This window comes from Lissotriton vulgaris, chromosome 2_1, assembly GCF_964263255.1.
Source record: "Lissotriton vulgaris chromosome 2_1, aLisVul1.2, whole genome shotgun sequence".
Classification (NCBI taxonomy): Eukaryota; Metazoa; Chordata; class Amphibia; order Caudata; family Salamandridae; genus Lissotriton; species Lissotriton vulgaris.
This window is the reverse complement of record NC_141687.1, coordinates 118,932,168-118,951,558: the sequence shown is the minus strand read 5'-3', so window position 1 is coordinate 118,951,558 and position 19,391 is coordinate 118,932,168. Positions and strand designations below refer to the sequence as shown.

Genomic DNA, 19,391 nt, shown 5'->3' with positions numbered 1-19,391 from the left:
TGTGGGCCTGAACAACCGGGGGCTTGCCTTGCTACGCTCCGCCCTGAAAGGGACGTGAGTAATAAGGGACCAATGTGTCACGTGATCCAGTAAGGGGATCACCCCTATAAGGGTAGCGCCGATTGGGTTTCCACAGTACTTGGCTCATCAGGCGGGCAGGGTAGCATAGGTTAGTACGGCTACCTGCCTTTGGATCGTCGGTAAGATAACCCACCATAATTTGCATACTGTTGTATGCAATAAACCTGTAGCCATATTTTCTCCAAACAAAAACGTTGTGTTGTGTATTTATTTATGCATGCCTTTTCCACTTGGGTCCGGGTGGGGATCATCTTGCGCCGATAATGGAACTAACAGCATGCCAGAAGGCCTGGTACAGGCTTTGCACACAGAGCTCATGGGCGCGAGACAGGTAGCACCTTCCGGTCAATTAAGTCAATTAAGTTAAGAATTAACTTGAATGTGAATGCAAATAAAACATACCTTAGCTTTCTAAAATGTGGGTTTACTAGGGTGTGGCATTAGACAGGAAAGTATCCAAAGCTGTGGTACACATCGGTGAAGAATTCCTACCTTAGGCTTGTTTAAAAAAATTATAATCCTCGTCACCAAATACTGTAATGCAGGAGACAAAAGGCATAGAATTGGTACTTGAAAAATGTTTATTAGTAAAATTCAGTCAGAGCACATACAAGCCTACGAAGTGAGTGCTACGAGGAGCTTAGGAAGTTGACTGCCATCCAGACAGAAACTCTGTGTCAGATTCCTCAGTGGATATTAGTTGAATCCTCAAGACCACCAAAATGCTGCGACAAGGTAATAACACTATGACATTGTAGCGACATTGAAGGTATACATACTACAGCACTGACTGATCATAAACCATTCTTCAGACTCTATGGCTATCTAACTGTGTTGTGCTAAATACCACCACTTACAAAGTTGCTTACTACTGACTAATGTTACGAACCCTAATTGTTTTACCGTCTTAAGTAAGGCATTAAAAATAACAAGCCTATTCTGGGGCCATTCACAAGGAGGTTGGAGGATCTTCCTAATTTTAGTCCATTGGCGGCCAAGCTTCTGATGGAAGAACTTCAGGAGCATAAGGTCTCGGTAGTTTATAGAGCATTGGTAAACAATTCTTCTGATTCTTTCCCCCGACTAGGGGATGCATGGGAGTGCGATCTGGGTCCACTCCCTGATGATGACTGGCGGAAGGTGTGGGCTTCCTCCCCCGGAATCTGATATTGCCCCACAGGTCAGGCTCATCTAGTTCATCTGTCTGCACCAAACATATCTCATTCGATATTAAGTATGGAGAATGGGATTAGTGGCTTCACCCATGTGCCATAGATGTTTATCTCCCTGGAGTTTTATTTTTATTTATTTTATTTCAAAGGTTTTATATAGCGCTGGCTAGTCCCGGAGGTATTAGAGCGCTTTACATGAGCATCAGACCGTACTTACAGGTTACATCGTTACAAAGGTTACACAGTTATTAGAGCATGGCAACATAGTTACTTGTAAGGTCAAGATAAACAATAAGCACAAATATGAAAGGTCAAAAGCAAGCAAGGGGAAAGATTCAGGGGAGGGGGGAAGGAGCTGGGGAAGTAGATAGGTAATGAAGGCGGGAAAGAGGAGGGGAAGGTGAAGGACATCGCAAGGAAAGAGGAGGGGAAGGGCGAAGGGGATCACAAACCGGTAGACAAGTCAAAGCAACGTCCAAAGTCCAGTAAGCTGTGATCCCAGGGGAAGTGGTATCACTTCCCTATCTCTGTTGCGGGAGGCTCCCTTTACGCAGTGGACTCTCTCAGAGGGGTCTCTGAGACTCCAGGCCTACATACTGGATCCTTCCCCAAAAAGGGGAGAGGGAGTGCTTTGGCAAGGGGTGCCATACCATACCTCAGCTTTAAGTGGCTCCCTTGGCGCAGTGGACTCTCTCAGCGGGTACGCTGAGACTCCAGAGTATAAATATTGGATCTTTCCCCAACAAGAGGAGAAGGAGTGCTTAGTCAAAGGGCACAAAGGACAGGGGGCTAGGCAGACTATCAGGTAAGGTGAGAGATTCAGGGGAGAGAGGATAGGAGCTATGGAGGTAGGCAAAGGGATAAAGAGTACTAAATGGGAACAAATTTAATTAATGAGTTATTATATAGCGCTGGCTAGACCCGATGGAATCTGAGCGCTATACATGACGGACAATAATGTTGCAAATTACATCAGTTAAAAGTTACATAAGTATCAACAAAAGCATTTAAAGAACATAGGGGACCAAGGTGACTGGAGCAGAAAGGGTAAGGGGATAGGGTTAAGGGGTAGGAGGATGACAGGAAGTAGAGACGAGGGGAAAATAGTTACAAAAGATATCAGAAAAAACTTTTTTTTTAGGAGCATAGAAGAAAAGGAAAATGGGGTGAGGAATGGAAAGGGGGTGAGGGCAAAAAGGGTAGTTCAAGGTCCGGCTGATTAGGTGACGGCCGAGGGGGAATCCTCGGTCCATCTCCTCTTCAGCTATCAGGTAGGCCCACCGTGCAACGGTCAAATGGATAGGTCTCAACAGAAAAACATTAAAGGGGAAGAGGGCGAGAAGAAGGGAGCGTAGAGGGGAAAGGGGATGGGGTGAAAGGGTAGGAGGGGGAAACGACAGAGAGACGAAGGAAAGTCTGCCCAAAATCCGGATGGGTAGGTGACGGCCGAGGGGGAATCCACAACCCATCTCCTCTTCAGCTAACAGGTACATCGGACAAATAGCAGGGTCTCTATGGTCTTGGGAAGGTTCAGAATACATGTCCAGGAGGGAGAGCAGTATCAAGGTCAGGTGAGGGATGTGGTTAAGGTCAGGACGCTGACCAGTTCTATTGTCCGGGAGCATTAGAGCATCGTGGAGAGACCGACTGAGGCTGCCAACTTGAGGTCAGGCATGGGGGGTTGAGACCTTGGTGTTGAGTTCAGTCGGTCCCCAAAATTCCCAAAGCATAGGGGGTGTAATCTATGCCATGAAGCAGCAGGAGGACAGGGCCAGTGTCCGCATGTCTTCAGAGGGGGTGAGTGGCAGGTCTGGCATGGAGTCTCCAGAGTCATTCTGCAATAATCAGGGAGCCCTCCCGTTCTGCAGCCCATACGAGCATACAAGCTCCTCGCGTACATAATTACATCAAATAATAGGTACAGTAGCACATAAGGCGAGAACTCTATTCTGCACCAACCTCATAAGCAGAAATCTAGTAGACCGCAACTCCTAAACATTACTTGCATCAGGAAATAAACTTAAACTTAGTAACATAACCTGCAGTAGGGAATAAATCAAACCTAGACCACAGTAGAAAACATAAGACAGTAGGTAAAACCTATTAAGCATAAAAGCACATCTATAAGCATAAATCAAGATGCATAAATCACACTACAAACATTAAATTTCCTAGCGCCTATAAAAAGTACACTTGGGCCTGGCGCCCTACAAACCTAATAGTCCCCTGGGCCAACTGGCCATCTATAAGGGCTCAAATGCCCTCTGTCCAAAAAGTCAGGGCTCGCTGCCAATGCAGCGACGGTCACCGGGGGCGCACTTGGCGCAAACCTAAACGTGGCAGCTGCCCACTAGTAGCTGGACAGCTTGGAATTTTCAATGAAGGGCTTAAACGTTGCAGCTGGCACTAAATGCTGCGCAGCTGTGCAGACCAAGGTAGGGATAGGCAAAAGAGTGTGTCTCACTCATGGAGTAAAAAGTCATGTCCCCTGAAATAAAGAAGAACCTAAATGGTGCAGCTGCCCACTACTTGCTGGGTAGCTGTGAAAGTGAAAATGCAGCATGGGCTCTCACTCGCCCTCAGGACAAACGTGTCTCCCTTTGTTGGAACCACTCGGGGCTCAGTAAATAATTATTAAAACGCTGGAGCCATCTGGCTCTGACACTAATGTTGCAAAACGTTGGAGCCACCTGTGTTCTGTAGAACAAATTATGCCCCCAAGAACGTGGAGTGCACTAGCGCTTTTTAAAATGAAGTATGCCCGAGGCTGGGGCAATTACGGGAGAAAATAAAAGGCCCCTATGAGCCAGCCATAAGATAATAGTGCCATTGTTGGAGCCACTTGGGCTCGAAAAGCGATTGTACCACGTTGGAGCCTCCGGAGGCTCTGTCACAAACTACGCCCCCATGCACAATGAAAAGAATGGGCTCCTCTGGGCCCGGGTGAGCGGGGGCTAACCAACGGTGGAGCGGCCTGCTCTCGTGGCGGGCCCGCTTGGAATCTGTCCCTTGATCGGTACCACCCCGTCCCCTTGAGCCCTCACTCACCAGCTCTGGGGGCAGTTTCTCCTTCCCCGGTCTCTTCACCTGCGGCGGCGCTTGCAGGGCTCTCTCTCCTAACGAGAGCCCCACCTTACCCGAAGGTGTCAGAGCGCTTCACAATAGGAACAGTAATGATACATGAGGAGAAGATTACAAGTGAACAAATTACAAAAGCAAACGTTGAGTTACATGAGGCAAAAGTGACAATTGTGAGAAAACAAAATACAAGAGGTAACAAACGGTGCAATACAGGAGGAACAAGTGACATGTGTGCAGGTCACAAAGGTCTACTAAGTACAAGTAGAGGTGTAATACTGCAATATATGGCAGACACTCTAACACAAGAACAAACGTTACGTAGGCAAGGGTGGCACTTGTGCAAGTATCTAAAGCAAACAAAATGAAGGAGGTAGCAAGCAGTGTGTTACAAGAGAAAAGTGACGTGTGCATGTTACAAGAGAGTACCAAACACAGGTAGAAGGGTAACACTGCAATGACTGGCAGAACACACTGGGAAGGCACTTCCACAGTCATGGCGAAAAAAATTCTCTATAATGGAGGGTCTTCCTTCAGATAATAGAGAGGGCTTGAATTACATTTGGAGGTGTCTTTGAAGGAGGAGAGCTTTGAGGTCAGAAGTCGTTCCAACAAAGGTTTCTTTCTTTAGTTCACTAAGGCGGGCTCCCACAGGCCGGGGGCAGTGAAGGGCTCCACCTTTCAGTCATCCGCTGCCCGCTCGGTGCCAGTGCAGGTGAGACGGGGTCCTCGCAGGGACACAAAGAAGCCCAACAACGACAGTGTCCGCGCAGGACCAGAATGAGTAAGAAGCAACAACTGCCTCGCGAGGCGCCTCGCGCAACAGCCAGGTTGGTTGGTCACTTCCTTATGACCCCAAGATGAGTTTGTTACAAATTACCATAGTCAATATAATGGGAGCACAAGGGGGAGAAAAAGGGAAAAAGGCCGCCCCCCACTCAAACTGTAATATACAAAATATGGCCTAACCCACCAACAACACTAATTACTTTAGTCTTCCTGTGACAGAGATTCTTGGGTTTGTGCAAAATTTCACAGTATCCCAACACGTTAACCATACAGTTATTTATTTCTGTCCCAGTGTCTTTTCTTAAATAAATGTAAAAAAAGAGGAAAGGGAGTAAAAAAAATGTTGTCAAATATCATCAATACACCACACCATTCATTCAATGAAAAATATGTGGAGAAAGAGAGAAAGTACCTCACGGTAGAACCGCCAATAGGTAACTTACTCTCTTGTAGTGGAAAAAGAACAGAAACAGAAACAAGAAAAAGACCAAACACCATACAACATTACTTTTTCTTCACGAAAACCAGAAAGCGTGCTGGTTATTCGGGCAATAGCAAGGCAAGGAAAACCACGTTTGCTATTGTGTGTACACATACACCTAAATTACCCCAGTGAGAAATAATAAATGTGAATCTCACCATTAAAATTAAAGAGCTAGCTGGCCACTCCTTATTTTATTCTGGGCTGCGAGCTCTTCAAATTAAGACCGGTTCACCCTGAACCAATTTTTACTGTAGCTAACATGTTTTGTTGTCTATTTTACGCAACTTCTTCAGGGCCAACAAGGGGTTATCTTCTCATATTTCCACTTCAATATTTACACCACCTTTGATGGTAAGAATTGACATGAAAATTATTGAGCCCAAAAATCCAGACCCGCCTGAAACGGAGGACCAGGTCCGATAAAATAACAATTTTGTAGCACTTAGATCGTTTAGAACATAATCACCTGGAGGTTGCGTCGTGGTAGCATACCTGCAAACCTCTCAATTAGGACGCCAGTGTCAATTGATCATGCGTCCAACAGAAAACCAACTGCAGTCTGGACTTCTGTAAATATACATGAAACCAGTGTGAGGCAATTCACGGGTATGTCCCATATCTACTATCGTTCCATCACCATATCACCTCCAATCCAATTCTCCTCAAATCTGTGACCACCTTTCAACCATTAAACATCTTATACTTCGAAAAGTGTCAACGACATGCGACGTGTATAATGCCAATACACGAGTTCTAGCCAACTTCCAAAGTTCAACTCTGCTAGATTCACACCGACACTCATTCTCACTCGCACCATCCTGTCCAGCTCATACCGACCATTTATGAGTCGCTTACCCCAGCCGATTCACTCCAGCGTTGTGAACTCGACCCCATCTACGAGTTCCGGTTCGCATGTTAATTTAACTTTGTGCATTGTGACGCCCACTATGCCGAGCCTGGCGCGTCAAGTGATTCCAGGCATCCTGACATAGACAGTAAAAACAGTGGCCATCTTTAAGTGGACCGCAATTGTTGTGCTACCCTCCATACTCAGTCTGAGCTTACTTTTCTCTGAACACTATGCCAGCTTCCGTTGACCGTTCATACAAAAACTAATTTGATCACGTTTTGGTTCAAATGTTCGCATCGAGTCATCAACCCAGCGTCAGCCATATTGATCGATTCCCAAAAATCTGGGTAACGTTCGCCCAAACTAGGTCCCACGTAGGTCATACAGTTCCCCCAAGACCTACTGGCACACTGGAGCACCCCGCCCATCAGAGTCATATCGTGGAGGGCGCCGTCGTGCTATTTCATCGGCCATCTTAGAACGGGCTCCCCATGTCAATAAAGTTCGTTTTTACAAAATCAATACCACTCACTATATTTAATTCATATCAAATGGTATATAGATTTAAAGCCGATAGCACAAGCCTTACTACATACACAAGCTCTGTAATATCAATCATAGTGTCCTATTGATTTTGGTTCTTGAGGCCCCTCAATCACAACCAGCATGATATTCGTGCCCAAGAATGGCTATCTAGGAACAAGATTCCAATGTCAATAAAATCTCACACACTCTAATGTTCATTCAACGACCCAGTTTTAACAAATTAAATAACCTACACAACTCCAGATGGTAACCAGAGCGTCACAATGTTTACCAAAGCTATGATATCAATCATAGTGTCTTATTGTTTTATAATGTCTAAGGCTCGCCTCTTAATTCCAGCAAGCAAGATGTTGTTGCGCAAAGGTAACATATAGACATGAAACCAACTGTTCCATATTTCGGCGTGATCAGTTCCACGTGCCAGGGGGGTGAAGGGGTAACAAAAACTGTCATATCACAACTCATAAATCACCCACTGAAAACGTACTACAAAATTAGCGCTTACTAATCTTGTTCCACTCGATAGTCGTTCAATTCATCCCTATCAACCTGCTCTTGGTAGATCCATCGGGCTTCTTTTCTGGCCAGTATATTCTCGATGTTGTGGCTTTCACCGACCACCCTCTCAAGGACCACCCATTTGAGATCCCTGGGGTCATGTCCCTTCTCACTAAAATGTTGTACCAAACGTGTAGTCCGTTTCTTTACTTTTATGGTACTGAGATGTTCCTGTATTCGGACCTTCACTTTTCTTGATGTTAAACCAATGTAGTGAAGTCTACAGGTACATGTTAATCTGTAGATCAAATTCACTGTATTACAGTTACTAAACCTGGTAAGGTACCAGGTTCTGCCATCTCTCAAAGTGACCATCTTAGTTGTTTGAGTCAAACTACATACTGAGCAACTGGCGCAAGGATGATGCCCAGCTGGCAGGGTACTCACAGGGGCATTGCGGGTCCGAGTATGGACCAACTTATCTTTTAAGGTTGGTAGCTCTCTTAAAGGCAAACCGTGGAGATGGCTTCTTGCTGGTACTGGTATCAAGAATTGACCAGTGTTTCCTCACGATTTGTCCTATTTTGGTAGACAGGGGGTCAAAAATTGTCACTACTGGTATACAGTCTTGTCTCACCATACTGTTCCTTTCCAAGAGTGCCTCACGGGAAGTGTTCAACGCTCGCTTACGGGCTTTGCTTCGCCACTCTTATCGGGTATGCCCTTTCTGTTAGTTTGTTAACAAGTTCTTCAGATTATTCCATAAAGGATTCAGTCGTTGAAAAATTGCGCCGATAGCGTAAAAATGTACCTACAGGAAGATTATCCCGCATATCTCGGGGGTGGAATGACCGATAGTGGAGTAGGGAATTCTTGTCGGTTTTCTTATGATGTACATTGGTGGCCAGTCTCTGGACTGGATTGAAAGACTCTATCGAGTGGAACAAGATTAGTAAGCGCTAATTTTGTAGCACGTTTTCAGTGGGTGGTATATGAGTTTTGTTACCCCTTTTCCCCCTGGCACGTGGAACTGATCACGCCGAAATATGGAACAGTTGGTTTCATGTCTATATGTTACCTTTGCGCAACAACATCTTGCTTGCTGGAATTAAGAGGCGAGCCTTAGACATTATAAAACAATAAGACACTATGATTGATATCATAGCTTTGGTAAACATTGTGACGCTCTGGTTACCATCTGGAACTGTGTAGGTTATTTAATTTGTTAAAACTGGGTTGTTGAATGAACATTAGAGTTTGTGAGATTTTATTGACATTGGAATCTTGTTCCTAGATAGCCATTCTTGTGCACGAATATCATGCTGGTTGTGATTGAGGGGCCTCAAGAACCAAAATCAATAGGACACTATGATTGATATTACAGAGCTTGTGTATGTAGTAAGGCTTGTGCTATCAGCTTTAAATCTATATACCATTTGATATGAATTAAATATAGTGAATGGTATTGATTTTGTAAAAACGAACTTTATTGACATGGGGACCCGTTCTAAGATGGCCGATGAAATAGCATGATGGCGCCCTCCACGATATGACTCTGATGGGCGGGGTGCTCCAGTGTGCAAGTAGGTCTCGGGGGAACTGTATGACCTCCGTGGGACCTAGTTTGGGCAAACGTTACCCAGATTTTTTTGGAATCGATCAATATGGTTGATGACTCGATGCGAACATTGCAATTTTGAACCAAAACGTGATCAAATTAGTTTTTGTATGAACGGTCAACAGAAGCTGGCATAGTGTGCGGAGAAAAGTAAGCTCCGACTGAGTATGGAGGGTAGCACAACAATCGCGGTCCACTTAAAGATGGCCGCTGTTTTTACTGTCTATCTCAGGACGCCTGGAATCACATGACGTAGTGGGCGTCACAAATGCACAAAGTTAAATTAACATGCGAACGGGAACTCGTAGATGGGGTCGAGTTCACGACGCTGGAGTGAATCGGCTGGGGTAAGCGACTCATAAATGGTTGGTAAGAGCTGGACAGGATGGTGCGAGTGAGAATGAGTGCCGGTGTGAATCTAGCAGAGTTGAACTTTGGAAGTTGGCTAGCACGTGTGTATTGGCATTATACACATCGCGTGTCGTTGACACTTTTCGAAGTATAAGATGTTTAATGGTTGAAAGGTGGTAACAGATTTGAGGAGAATTGGATTGGAGGTGATATGGAGATGAAACGATAGTCAATATGGGACATACCCGTGCATTGCCTCACACTGGTTTCATGTATATTTACAGAAGACCACACTGCAGTTGGTTTTCTGTTGGACACGTGATCAATTGACACTGGCGTCCTAAGTGAGAGGTTTGCAGGTATGCTACCACGACGCAACCTCCAGGTGATTATGTTCTAAACGATCTAAGTGCTACAAAATTGACACTGGCGTCCTAAGTGAGAGGTTTGCAGGTATGCTACCACGACGCAACCTCCAGGTGATTATGTTCTAAACGATCTAAGTGCTACAAAATTGTAATTTTATCTGACCTAGCCCTCCGTTTCAGGCGGGTCTGGATTTTTGGGCTCAGTAATTTTCATGTCAATTCTTACCATCACAGGTGGTGTAAATATTGAAGTGGAAATATGAGAAGATAACCCCTCGTTGGCCCTGAAGAAGTTGCGTAAAATAGAGCAACGAAACATGTTGGCTACAGTAAAAATTGGTTCAGTTTGAACCGGTCTTAATTTGAAGAGCTCGCAGCTCAGAATAAAATAAAAAGTGGCCAGCTAGCTCTTTAATTTTAATGGTGAGATTCACATTTATTATTTCTCACAGGGTAATTTAGGTGTATGTGTACACACAATAGCAAACGTGGTTTTCCTTGCCTTGCTGTTGCCCGAATAACCAGCACGCTTTCTGGTTTTCGTGAAGAAAAAGTACTGTTGTATGGTGTTTGGTCTTTTTCTTGTTTGTTTCTTTTCTTTTTCCACTACAAGAGAGTAAGTTACCTATGATGATAAGTGGGTACACTGGTAATTGTTAGCCAGCAACCCTATTGGCGGTTCTACCGTGAGGTACTTTCTCTCTTTCTCCACATATTTTTCATTGAATGAATGGTGTGGTGTATTGATGGTATTTGACAAAACATGTTTTAATCCCTTTCCCCTTTTTTTACATTTATTTAAGAAAAGACACTGGGACAGAAATAAATAACTGTGTGGTTAACGTGAGTTTGCACAAACCCAAGAATCTCTGTCACGGAAGACTAAAGTAATTAGTGTTGTTGGTGGGTTAGGCCATATTTTGTATATTACAAATTACCATAAACCTTGATCGTTACTCTTACAAAAGAGGCATTGTGTAGAAATGGAAGGATCTTCCCTGGAGGAAAGTTGTTGATCAATGTATGAGACCAGTCTGTGTGTCCCTAATACAGAAGATTTGGAGTGAATCCGCTCAATATAGACACATTGCATTGAAGTCCCTCCAACAAACTGCTTGCTCCTTGGACACAAAAAGCTGTACTTTTGGGAATGAGAAATATGTGTGATATGCTAGGGTGGGAAAGAGTGGCGTAACGAAACTTGAGGGGGCCCCCCTGCAGAGCACAATGAGGGCCCCCCCCCAGCGGCCCGGCCCACCACCTACCACTTTCCCCCACCAATAAAAATAAGCAGTCACCTAAAGCTGTATAATCAGCACATATCTGTGCATACTGCGAACAACAAATATAAATAGAATGCACTTTAATTGTGTTCTAGTGCTGCCTGAATTATGAGATCCGTGACTGATAATTAAAGGGAACAAAGATAGAAAAGTCACATTACAAATGAATCCATACTTTTTTATTTATAACCCTATTTAGTGTCAAGACAAAGTCTTTCCAGGCTCTTTAAACACATGGCTGACATTTTTCTTATGACAACCCTACTTTATATTCCTTTTCATGAAATGCATTCTCACACTACAGCAGTAAATGTAAATTTCAAATGCAAAGAAAAGGCAGAGTGGGGGCCCAGGGAGTACTGGATCCAGAAAAAAACTAAGCCTGTGTAACCAGTTTACAAAAGGTATGTAAATATGCAAATGGTCTCCGGCCTCGAGACAGTTGCCTTCAATAACCCCTGTTTCTGGGCCTGGAAGTTCAGGTCACCTGCACCCACAGCATCCAGCACGCACCCTTTAATTTATGAAGTAGGACTGTTATGAGGCAACTCACTGGTGCAACCAATGCCAGCGAGAGAGTGTAGTGCTGCCTGTGTGTGCTACAGCGCTGATGGGGCCCCTGGAGGCTCGAAAACGGGGGCTGGTGGTGGCATAGCTGCCAACGTTTCAGATTGCCATGTGTGACATTTTCATAATGAATTGAGGGGACGGCTCTCCAATGGTTTCGCTCTTTCCTTTCGGACCGGTTTTTTAAAGTGGCCATTCCACCTGGTCAGTCCTCCTTCCATCCATTGGGACTGGGAGTCCCTCAGGGCTCTGCGCTGAGCCCCACTTTGTTCAACTTATATGTGAAACCGCTGGCTGCAGTCATTAGACAGTGTGGCTTAACCATGACATCGTATGCCGACGACACGCAGCTGGCGGTGACACTCAGTGGGGACCCTGAGGTGACTGCTCCCAGATTCCGTGCAGGACTCATAGCCGTGGCTAACTGGATGCGCATTAACTGCTTACAGTTAAATGCCAAAAAAAACGAGGTCCTGATTCTAGGGAAGCAGGCGGAACTCTGGGGAGATCAGTGGTGGCCTCCTGAATTGGGGGTGACTCCCATCCCAGCTGCCGAAGTTAAGAACTTGGGGGTTTGGCTGGATCCTACACTCTCCTTTACCAGCCACACAAAGAAGATTGCAGCTACCTGTTATGGTATTCTGCGAGGACTGAGACCAGTCCTCTAATTCTTCGACCCCCCTACTCGGCAACTGGTGGTCCAAGACTCCATCCTTTCTCGGCTGGACTATGGGAGTGCACTGCTGCTTGGAGTGAATCAGGCGGAGGCTACTAGGCTGCAGAGGGTGCAGAATGCCGCGGTGCGGGCCATTGTTGGCCTTCCGAGGCGTTGTTCTGTCTCTGCAGTCTTGACCTCTCTTCACTGGCTGCCGGTCAGACAGAAAATTAAATTCAAGGCCCTCTGTCTAACATTTAAGATCTTGAAACTCTCCTCTCCTCCAGCCCTTGCGGGTCTTGTTTCCCCCTATGTTCCCACGCGGGCTCTCAGGTCGGAATCTCTTCATCTGGCGATTAAGACCAGGTTCAGATTGAGTAGGATGGGAGGTCTTTCCTTTCGAGTTCTGGCGGCAGGATTGTGGAACTCTCTTCCTGTCCATATTCGTGCCCTGAACAGCCTGACTCTCTTCAGACGCGCCATAAAAACTCATCTGTTCGTTACTGCTGACTGATCCCCTCTCTTTCCAGCATCGATTTGTTGTGTTGTGGCACTTGATCAGGCGCCAGGACGCCCCTTCGCTGGGGCAGCTGTGCGCCTAATAAAAGTTATTAACATAACATAACATAACATAATTTCAGTGTAATTATGAGTGACATTCAACGACTTTGAGTGACATTTTTCGCGAGCAAAATAAAGCAACAAAGTGTATGGAAAGAAATATTAGAAATGACACTTTAGCAATGAGAAGCTTTAAAGAGGTCTTGAAACGGCTACAAAAACCTTGAATGGAATGTCACTAATAGACTCTCCTCGAAAACGCCTCCATACACTTGCACAATCTCTACACATCCTAAATTTTACACCTGCTCCACTTCACCTGCTTGCACTACTATGGATAAATCACAATGCCTGACCATGTTTGACTCTATTCACTCTACCATAAGGCTGATAATTAAATCCAAACTCTTCCTTTTCATAGTTAAATACCAAATGAAATTGTAAATGTTGGATGCTACACTGCATGTACCTCAATGCTGCGCAGTGCTGGACTCTTTGGCCCTGCTGGCATCGCACCGGTAGGCAAGTTCCAAGCCTCTTTCTCTGGACTGAGGGGAGGGCGGGCTCAGACGGTGCTGCAGTCAACGGTGAGCTGAGTCAGCTGACAAGTTTAACAATGTCTTTTAAAGACTTCACTGGGGGAGTGCAGCGCTCATCCCCAGACACAAACATGTGCTCCCACTGCCCTCCAAACACACGTGGAGGGCAGATGAGTTTTTAAACGTGGGCCTGCCCGAGCGGCAGAGATTTCATCCTGGGGGCCACGGCTGCTGATCCAGGGGGCCAGAGGAGCCAAATTCACAGGTGATCTGGCAGAGGACTTGACTATTCTCTTCTGCTTTTCAGTCTCAGGTAGCTCCTGAATTGACATTTAGGGTCACCTTTCCCTTAATGGCCATATGCCTAAAACCATTCAGAATCCTGGAATCCGGCCTGGTGTCAACCATTGTGCTTCCCGCCCGTGCATCCTGATGCTGTACGTTTAAACATTAACAACGTCATGCCCTCTCTCTCTTACTCTCCTTGTCTGGAAAGTGTACCTCCTATCAATATGCTGTTTATTCCAAGATTGAGTCAGTCGCACACAACTCTACAAATGCCTCTCAGTTCTGAGTATGTCACACAGCTTTTGCAATGCACATTAACTTTTACCTGCAGCACCCGCTGCAATTACCATACTGGGGTCTTGTGGCTGCAAAGTAAAGAGTACTGAAGCCACTCTGTTTTATCAATTTGAATACTCAGTTCTCCCTTCCTGCACATATAACATAGACAGGTCACAGCCCTTGCAACATCTAGCGTCTCTCACCCTAAGGGGTTGCAGAGGGATGCTGGTGTTAGGGGCCTACAGATGCGCACGGACCGACCGGTCCAGAGCTGTGTGACAGCCTCAGTCCGGGGGAGCGAGGCAGTGACGGATCCAGGCCGCCACAGCAGCGGTTTTCGCCTCCCCGAGGCGAGCAAGGATTCCTCCAGACTGCTTTACACCGGATGGAGCTTGGCCGGTGCACATCCACCCAAAGATCTCCTACCACTGACCGACTCCTCCTTCTTTTGGGCTCACCCCGAGGTGTCCGCAGTTTATTGTGCTCACATAAGGGAGCCATATCCAAAAGAACACTGTCGCTTTATTAAAGCCACAGGAGCTCGTACCTCGATATCATGTGGAGAGACGTGAATTACCTTTAAAAGCAGTGACATTACAGAAAGCTGTGGAAAGAACATACTTCAGGGCCAGGCTGCAGTGCCACGACACCAGACCACCACCACTCCGGCTGCCTTAATGAGCCAACATACTTGAAAGTCCCTGACTAACGGCCGCCACGGTAAAGAGCACCAGTGCAGGCATTCATTCGGGAGAAAACGCACAAACGCACACACTTATCCCCTCCCCATCCCCCCGGAGTGAGCCAGGGCGCTGTATGATTTAAAGTGCCTTGCAGCAAGCCGCGCTATTTAGTTGCATAAAATACATTTTACCTGCATTATAATTAACACGCTCCATAGGCACACTGTGACAGGAACTTACTGTTGAACTCACATTGCGAGGCGAGCACTTACTTTTTGTCGGGCCAGCTCAGCCACGACATCCATGGGAGGCAGCGCGGCCACTGTGCGGGAGAGATGACTTGACTCGAGGTGCGTATTAATCACTAGCCCCACTCTTATTATGCCTCACCATGAAGACCGCGCAGACGAGGCCGGAAACAACTGAATGCCGCCATGCACCATTTATTCACGAGGAGCCTCGGAGGCCCGGCCGGGGCCCGGGCGTGCGCACCAACTATTTAAATTAATGTAGAGGCAGCCTGGACGTGGCGTGCGTGGCTGCGCGCACCATTTAATTTGTGGGGAGCCCGGGCGTGCGCAACGACGCACCATTTAAATCCTTAAAAACATGAGGCTGGCTGGCTCCGATGAGTGAAGGGGCCCCCTGGAGTGCGAGGCCCCCCGAACCGCGGGGGTTGTGGGGGCCTGTGTTACGCCCCTTAAGGAGGTGAGATTTGAGACCTCATGAACCAAACAGTATGCTAATGTAACATGAAGCAATGCCTTTTCTCTACTTCCTTTGGTAGTTCCTAAAGCAGTAAAATGTGTTGTATAAAAAAAGAAAATGTAAAGACATTTTTAATGTAATTACCTATTTTTAATTATTTCCGTTCTAGAAATAAATAGACACTTGTTAGGGGCTATTTTTTATTTGATGGACTTCTATTGGTCTTTTGAGATTTGAACTGAAAACAGGTTGTCCGAAATACAAATAGAAATATATATCATCCGGAGATTGAGACATCTAATATTTGGGAGAGTGAACATTTACTCTCTAAAATTAGGAATTGTGACGAGGTGCTAACAACTGTGCAGTACATAATGCAAAGAAGTTTACATGTATGATAGTTTTCTTAGACTTGGTACGTAATGTAAGCACTATAAATTGACAGAAGTGAAAAATTAAAAAATAACTCTAAATGGCATTTCTCTTGTGATTTTTATTAACATTTTTCTGGTCTTTTCTTTGGTTTCCTAGTTCCACAGTGGCTCAACCATCTGAAATGCCACCATCTCCTCTGGTCTGGGAGTAAAAACAGAAGATACATACTACTGGACATGTATTGTAGCTTTTCACTGGAGTCTAGGGTTTGCAGTTATTGAGGTTAATCATGAGTGCACTGTAATTTTACTAATGAATGAAGTTTAACAGCCACTGCTTGTGTACGACGAATAATGCTTGGGGGCAAACTTGTTTTAGCAACCTTTAATCTTGTGAAATGGTTGTGCTTTTAGAAGAAGTGTTTTCCCAGAGTTGTAAATGCTTTGCAAAATGTTATACAATTGTTTGGCTCAGAACAGATAGAGAATTGAACCCAGTTAGTGGGTGCAGGGGATGGATAGGGTGTTTTTCAAGTATGGCCCTGTGTTTTCTTAAATATTAAATTGCTATTGTACAAAAATCAAGACCCTTTTGATACACAGCCATAATGTAGATATTTTATCAAGAAGATCCTGAATGAGCCCCGAAACAATCCTAGATAGTCACATCCTTCAACCGAAATCAGACCTGTGAATGAGCATCTTAACATTGCTACCCAGTTCAATAAATTAGTGTTTAAATTGAGTTGCACTGGTAATATATGTTGCTAAGAAAGCAAAAGGTTCATGTCCTCTTGTTTCTCGAGGAGAAGGAATTGCTAGTAATCTGCTCACTATAATTTTATCATGTGTGTATATATGTATACAAATATGTATATATATATATTTAATCTATTTTTATTAGGTCCCGTTTACCCCTACGTCTATCTTATATTAAGAGCCCCTAGGCACGCTTCCCTTTCTTCGCTGTAAATAATTTCATTGATGAGCTAGTTTTAAAAGAGCTGCTTCACCTCTGAGCATTATTAACGTGCAGAGCTAAATTAGCATGCACCTTTAAATGTGGGGAAATTACTTTTGTTCTTCCCTCCACTGGATATTTTTAGAACATAAACACGCAACAGCACATAAAGGATTATGTTTATTGTGTTTATGATAAGCAAATTAGGCTGGGCATCTGTGCGTGTCACTGTCGTTTAGAATTTGCCATTGTTTGATCTATTTTTATTGAAACGCTGAATTTATATGTGCATATGTATATAAGTACAAGCTGAAGGCCTCTACCTCCTGGAGTATACAACTTGGTTTGTTTAACTCCACTTGATAATTAATATATTTTTAGGTTCAGTGTGGAGACTGGAAACTTGAATGTCCCTTTCCAACTTTTATATTTAAATAAAGAAGTTATGAACATTGAAGATCGTTTTTCACCTGGACAAAGCAGCCCAAAATAGATTGTTCTCGAAGAAAAATAGGGAATAAACTATTTCAAATATTGGTGTTGGGTAGAAATGATATTTATACTGGATAATGAACTACTGAAAGTTATCTTAAATTATCTGTTTTAAGAAAAATATTTCTTTCTGTACTAATGAGACTGAAATAATTGATTGCTTGTGAAAAGATGGCGGGAGAGAGGGTGGAACGTTTTAACTTCAATGAAGTAATTATGTTGCTCTGAAAGAAAAACATATGAATTCCAAAAACAGAGATGTATCTTTTTTTGTGGTGTTTTTTTATTTTTATGTGAGTCATAAGAATAAAAAGTAACAGATGCATTTCATTTAAATTGGATGAAAATCGTTTGTTGAAACAAAATAAAGTGCAGATGTACACATGACGAGAAAGAAAATATCTGAATTTGGTCAAGTTGTGTTGCACACTTGCTAAAACCTTGTACAATGTAGATATGAAGTACAGTATGATGGTAAAAACATTAAATGTGACATTGATAAAAGGGACATGTACTATGTTTCATTTCTTAACGCTTCTTCCAACCTCCTAAATTGTAAATGCATATAGTTATATTGCTTTTCCACAGGTACCTAACCATGGCAGACATACTTTACACTTTGAAACCCATATTCCCCTGATACCCCGGTTTCTTGCTCTTTAGATTGCTGATCGAATACAAAGAGTATGGTCCTTAGAGCTTTATTCAAAGCAGGTTTATTTCCATCATAACCAAAATGTTTGTTCTAAAGTTTAGATCAGATCTCTAGGACTGAGTCTGGTCTTATTTTTGAAATAAAGAATAGTATTGCTATTTGGCACAAACGTAACAGAAAACAGCGATCAGACAAAATATTAGGCCGTCCTGCCAAGTATCATGCATCAGGTGTTAGTCTAACGCATTTCAGTGTGGTTGTCCGCATCACCGCACTGAAATGCAACATCACTCATTATAGCGCCTTCTCTGCTAACAGGTAAAGGCGCCTACAAGGGATTTATTTTAAGTGATTTCTGTGTCAATTATTATCCTCAGTTTAGACTGGCTATTTTAATTTGCTTGTCATAGAGTGTACATATCACAAAAGCATTTCACAGATATTTCAACATATATTAATCAACATAAAGTATACATGAAGCACGGATGTATATGTTTTAAAGAGCTTTATATTCTGGAAAGACAAATTTTAAGTATATATATATATATATATATTCACTAAAAAAAACATAGGTTTCACATTTGTTATAGTTAGGAATTAGCATTTAAAAAACCTTTGAAATTCACTGAAAAAACCATAGGTTTAACACTAGTTATAGTTAGCTGGACATTTTACTCACACAAAACCATTGAAATTCCCACGTTATAGATAGTTGGACTCACTACAACTCGCGCGCCCGTAATCCACTGCTGATGGTGTCACATATTACATCATTCATGACATGGTCAGTGACATCACTGATGACATCACTGATGACATCTCAAATGACCTCACTGATGACATCATCCATGTGATAATACGATGCATCTCCTCACACTCTAATCTAATCTTTGATACATACAGTGTTAAATACAAACTACCATTCCTGAAATTATTGACACACCAATACCAGTAACTACATACACACTCATACAGTTTTTCCTGGTCGCTATAGGGGTAAAAGGCATTGCCCTGGATGTGGTTGGTCACCAGGGTATACCCCTGCCGCTTCATTGAAGAGGGTAGGGGCCAATGTGAAACATCTCTGCCTGCTCTTAAACACCAGATCAGTGCGCAGACATGCCCTGGAGATCTTTGATCTCCTTGTTATGGAAAAACCATTATGTCTAATGTTGACAGAGACATGGCTGGGGGATCTGTCCAATCCCGATATCGTTGCGGCAATCCCGCCGGAATATAATATTTTTAGGCAAGATAGATTGAAGGGGAGGGGAGGAGGGGTGGCTCTTGTGGTGAACCGAAACTTTACGGATGGGTGCTGATGAGGGGAACACCATGGCACTTATCATGCTAGACCTCAGCGCCGCGTTCGACACCGTAGCACACTCCACCTTGCTGCGGTGTCTGAGCAGCGCCGGGGTTACAAAGGCTGCATGGAGATGGCTCAAGGATTTCCTCTTGGGCCGCAGTTTCCAGGTTCAGAGAGGTGTGTTCCTCTCCGACAGTGTGGC

The 19,391-nt window shown here is 44.2% G+C and overlaps 1 protein-coding gene across 1 annotated transcript in view; it reads left to right on the top strand.

The window, feature by feature from the left end:
• Nucleotides 1-17,729, top strand: part of NLK (nemo like kinase) — a 933,583-nt gene extending 915,854 nt beyond the window's left edge. The window contains exon 11 of the mRNA XM_086954551.1: nt 15,930-17,729. Coding sequence (XP_086810677.1) covers nt 15,930-15,984 — 55 coding nt within the window. The 3' untranslated portion in view covers nt 15,985-17,729. The remainder of the gene's footprint in view (nt 1-15,929) is intronic.
• The last annotated feature ends 1,662 nt before the right edge of the window (nt 17,730-19,391 follow it).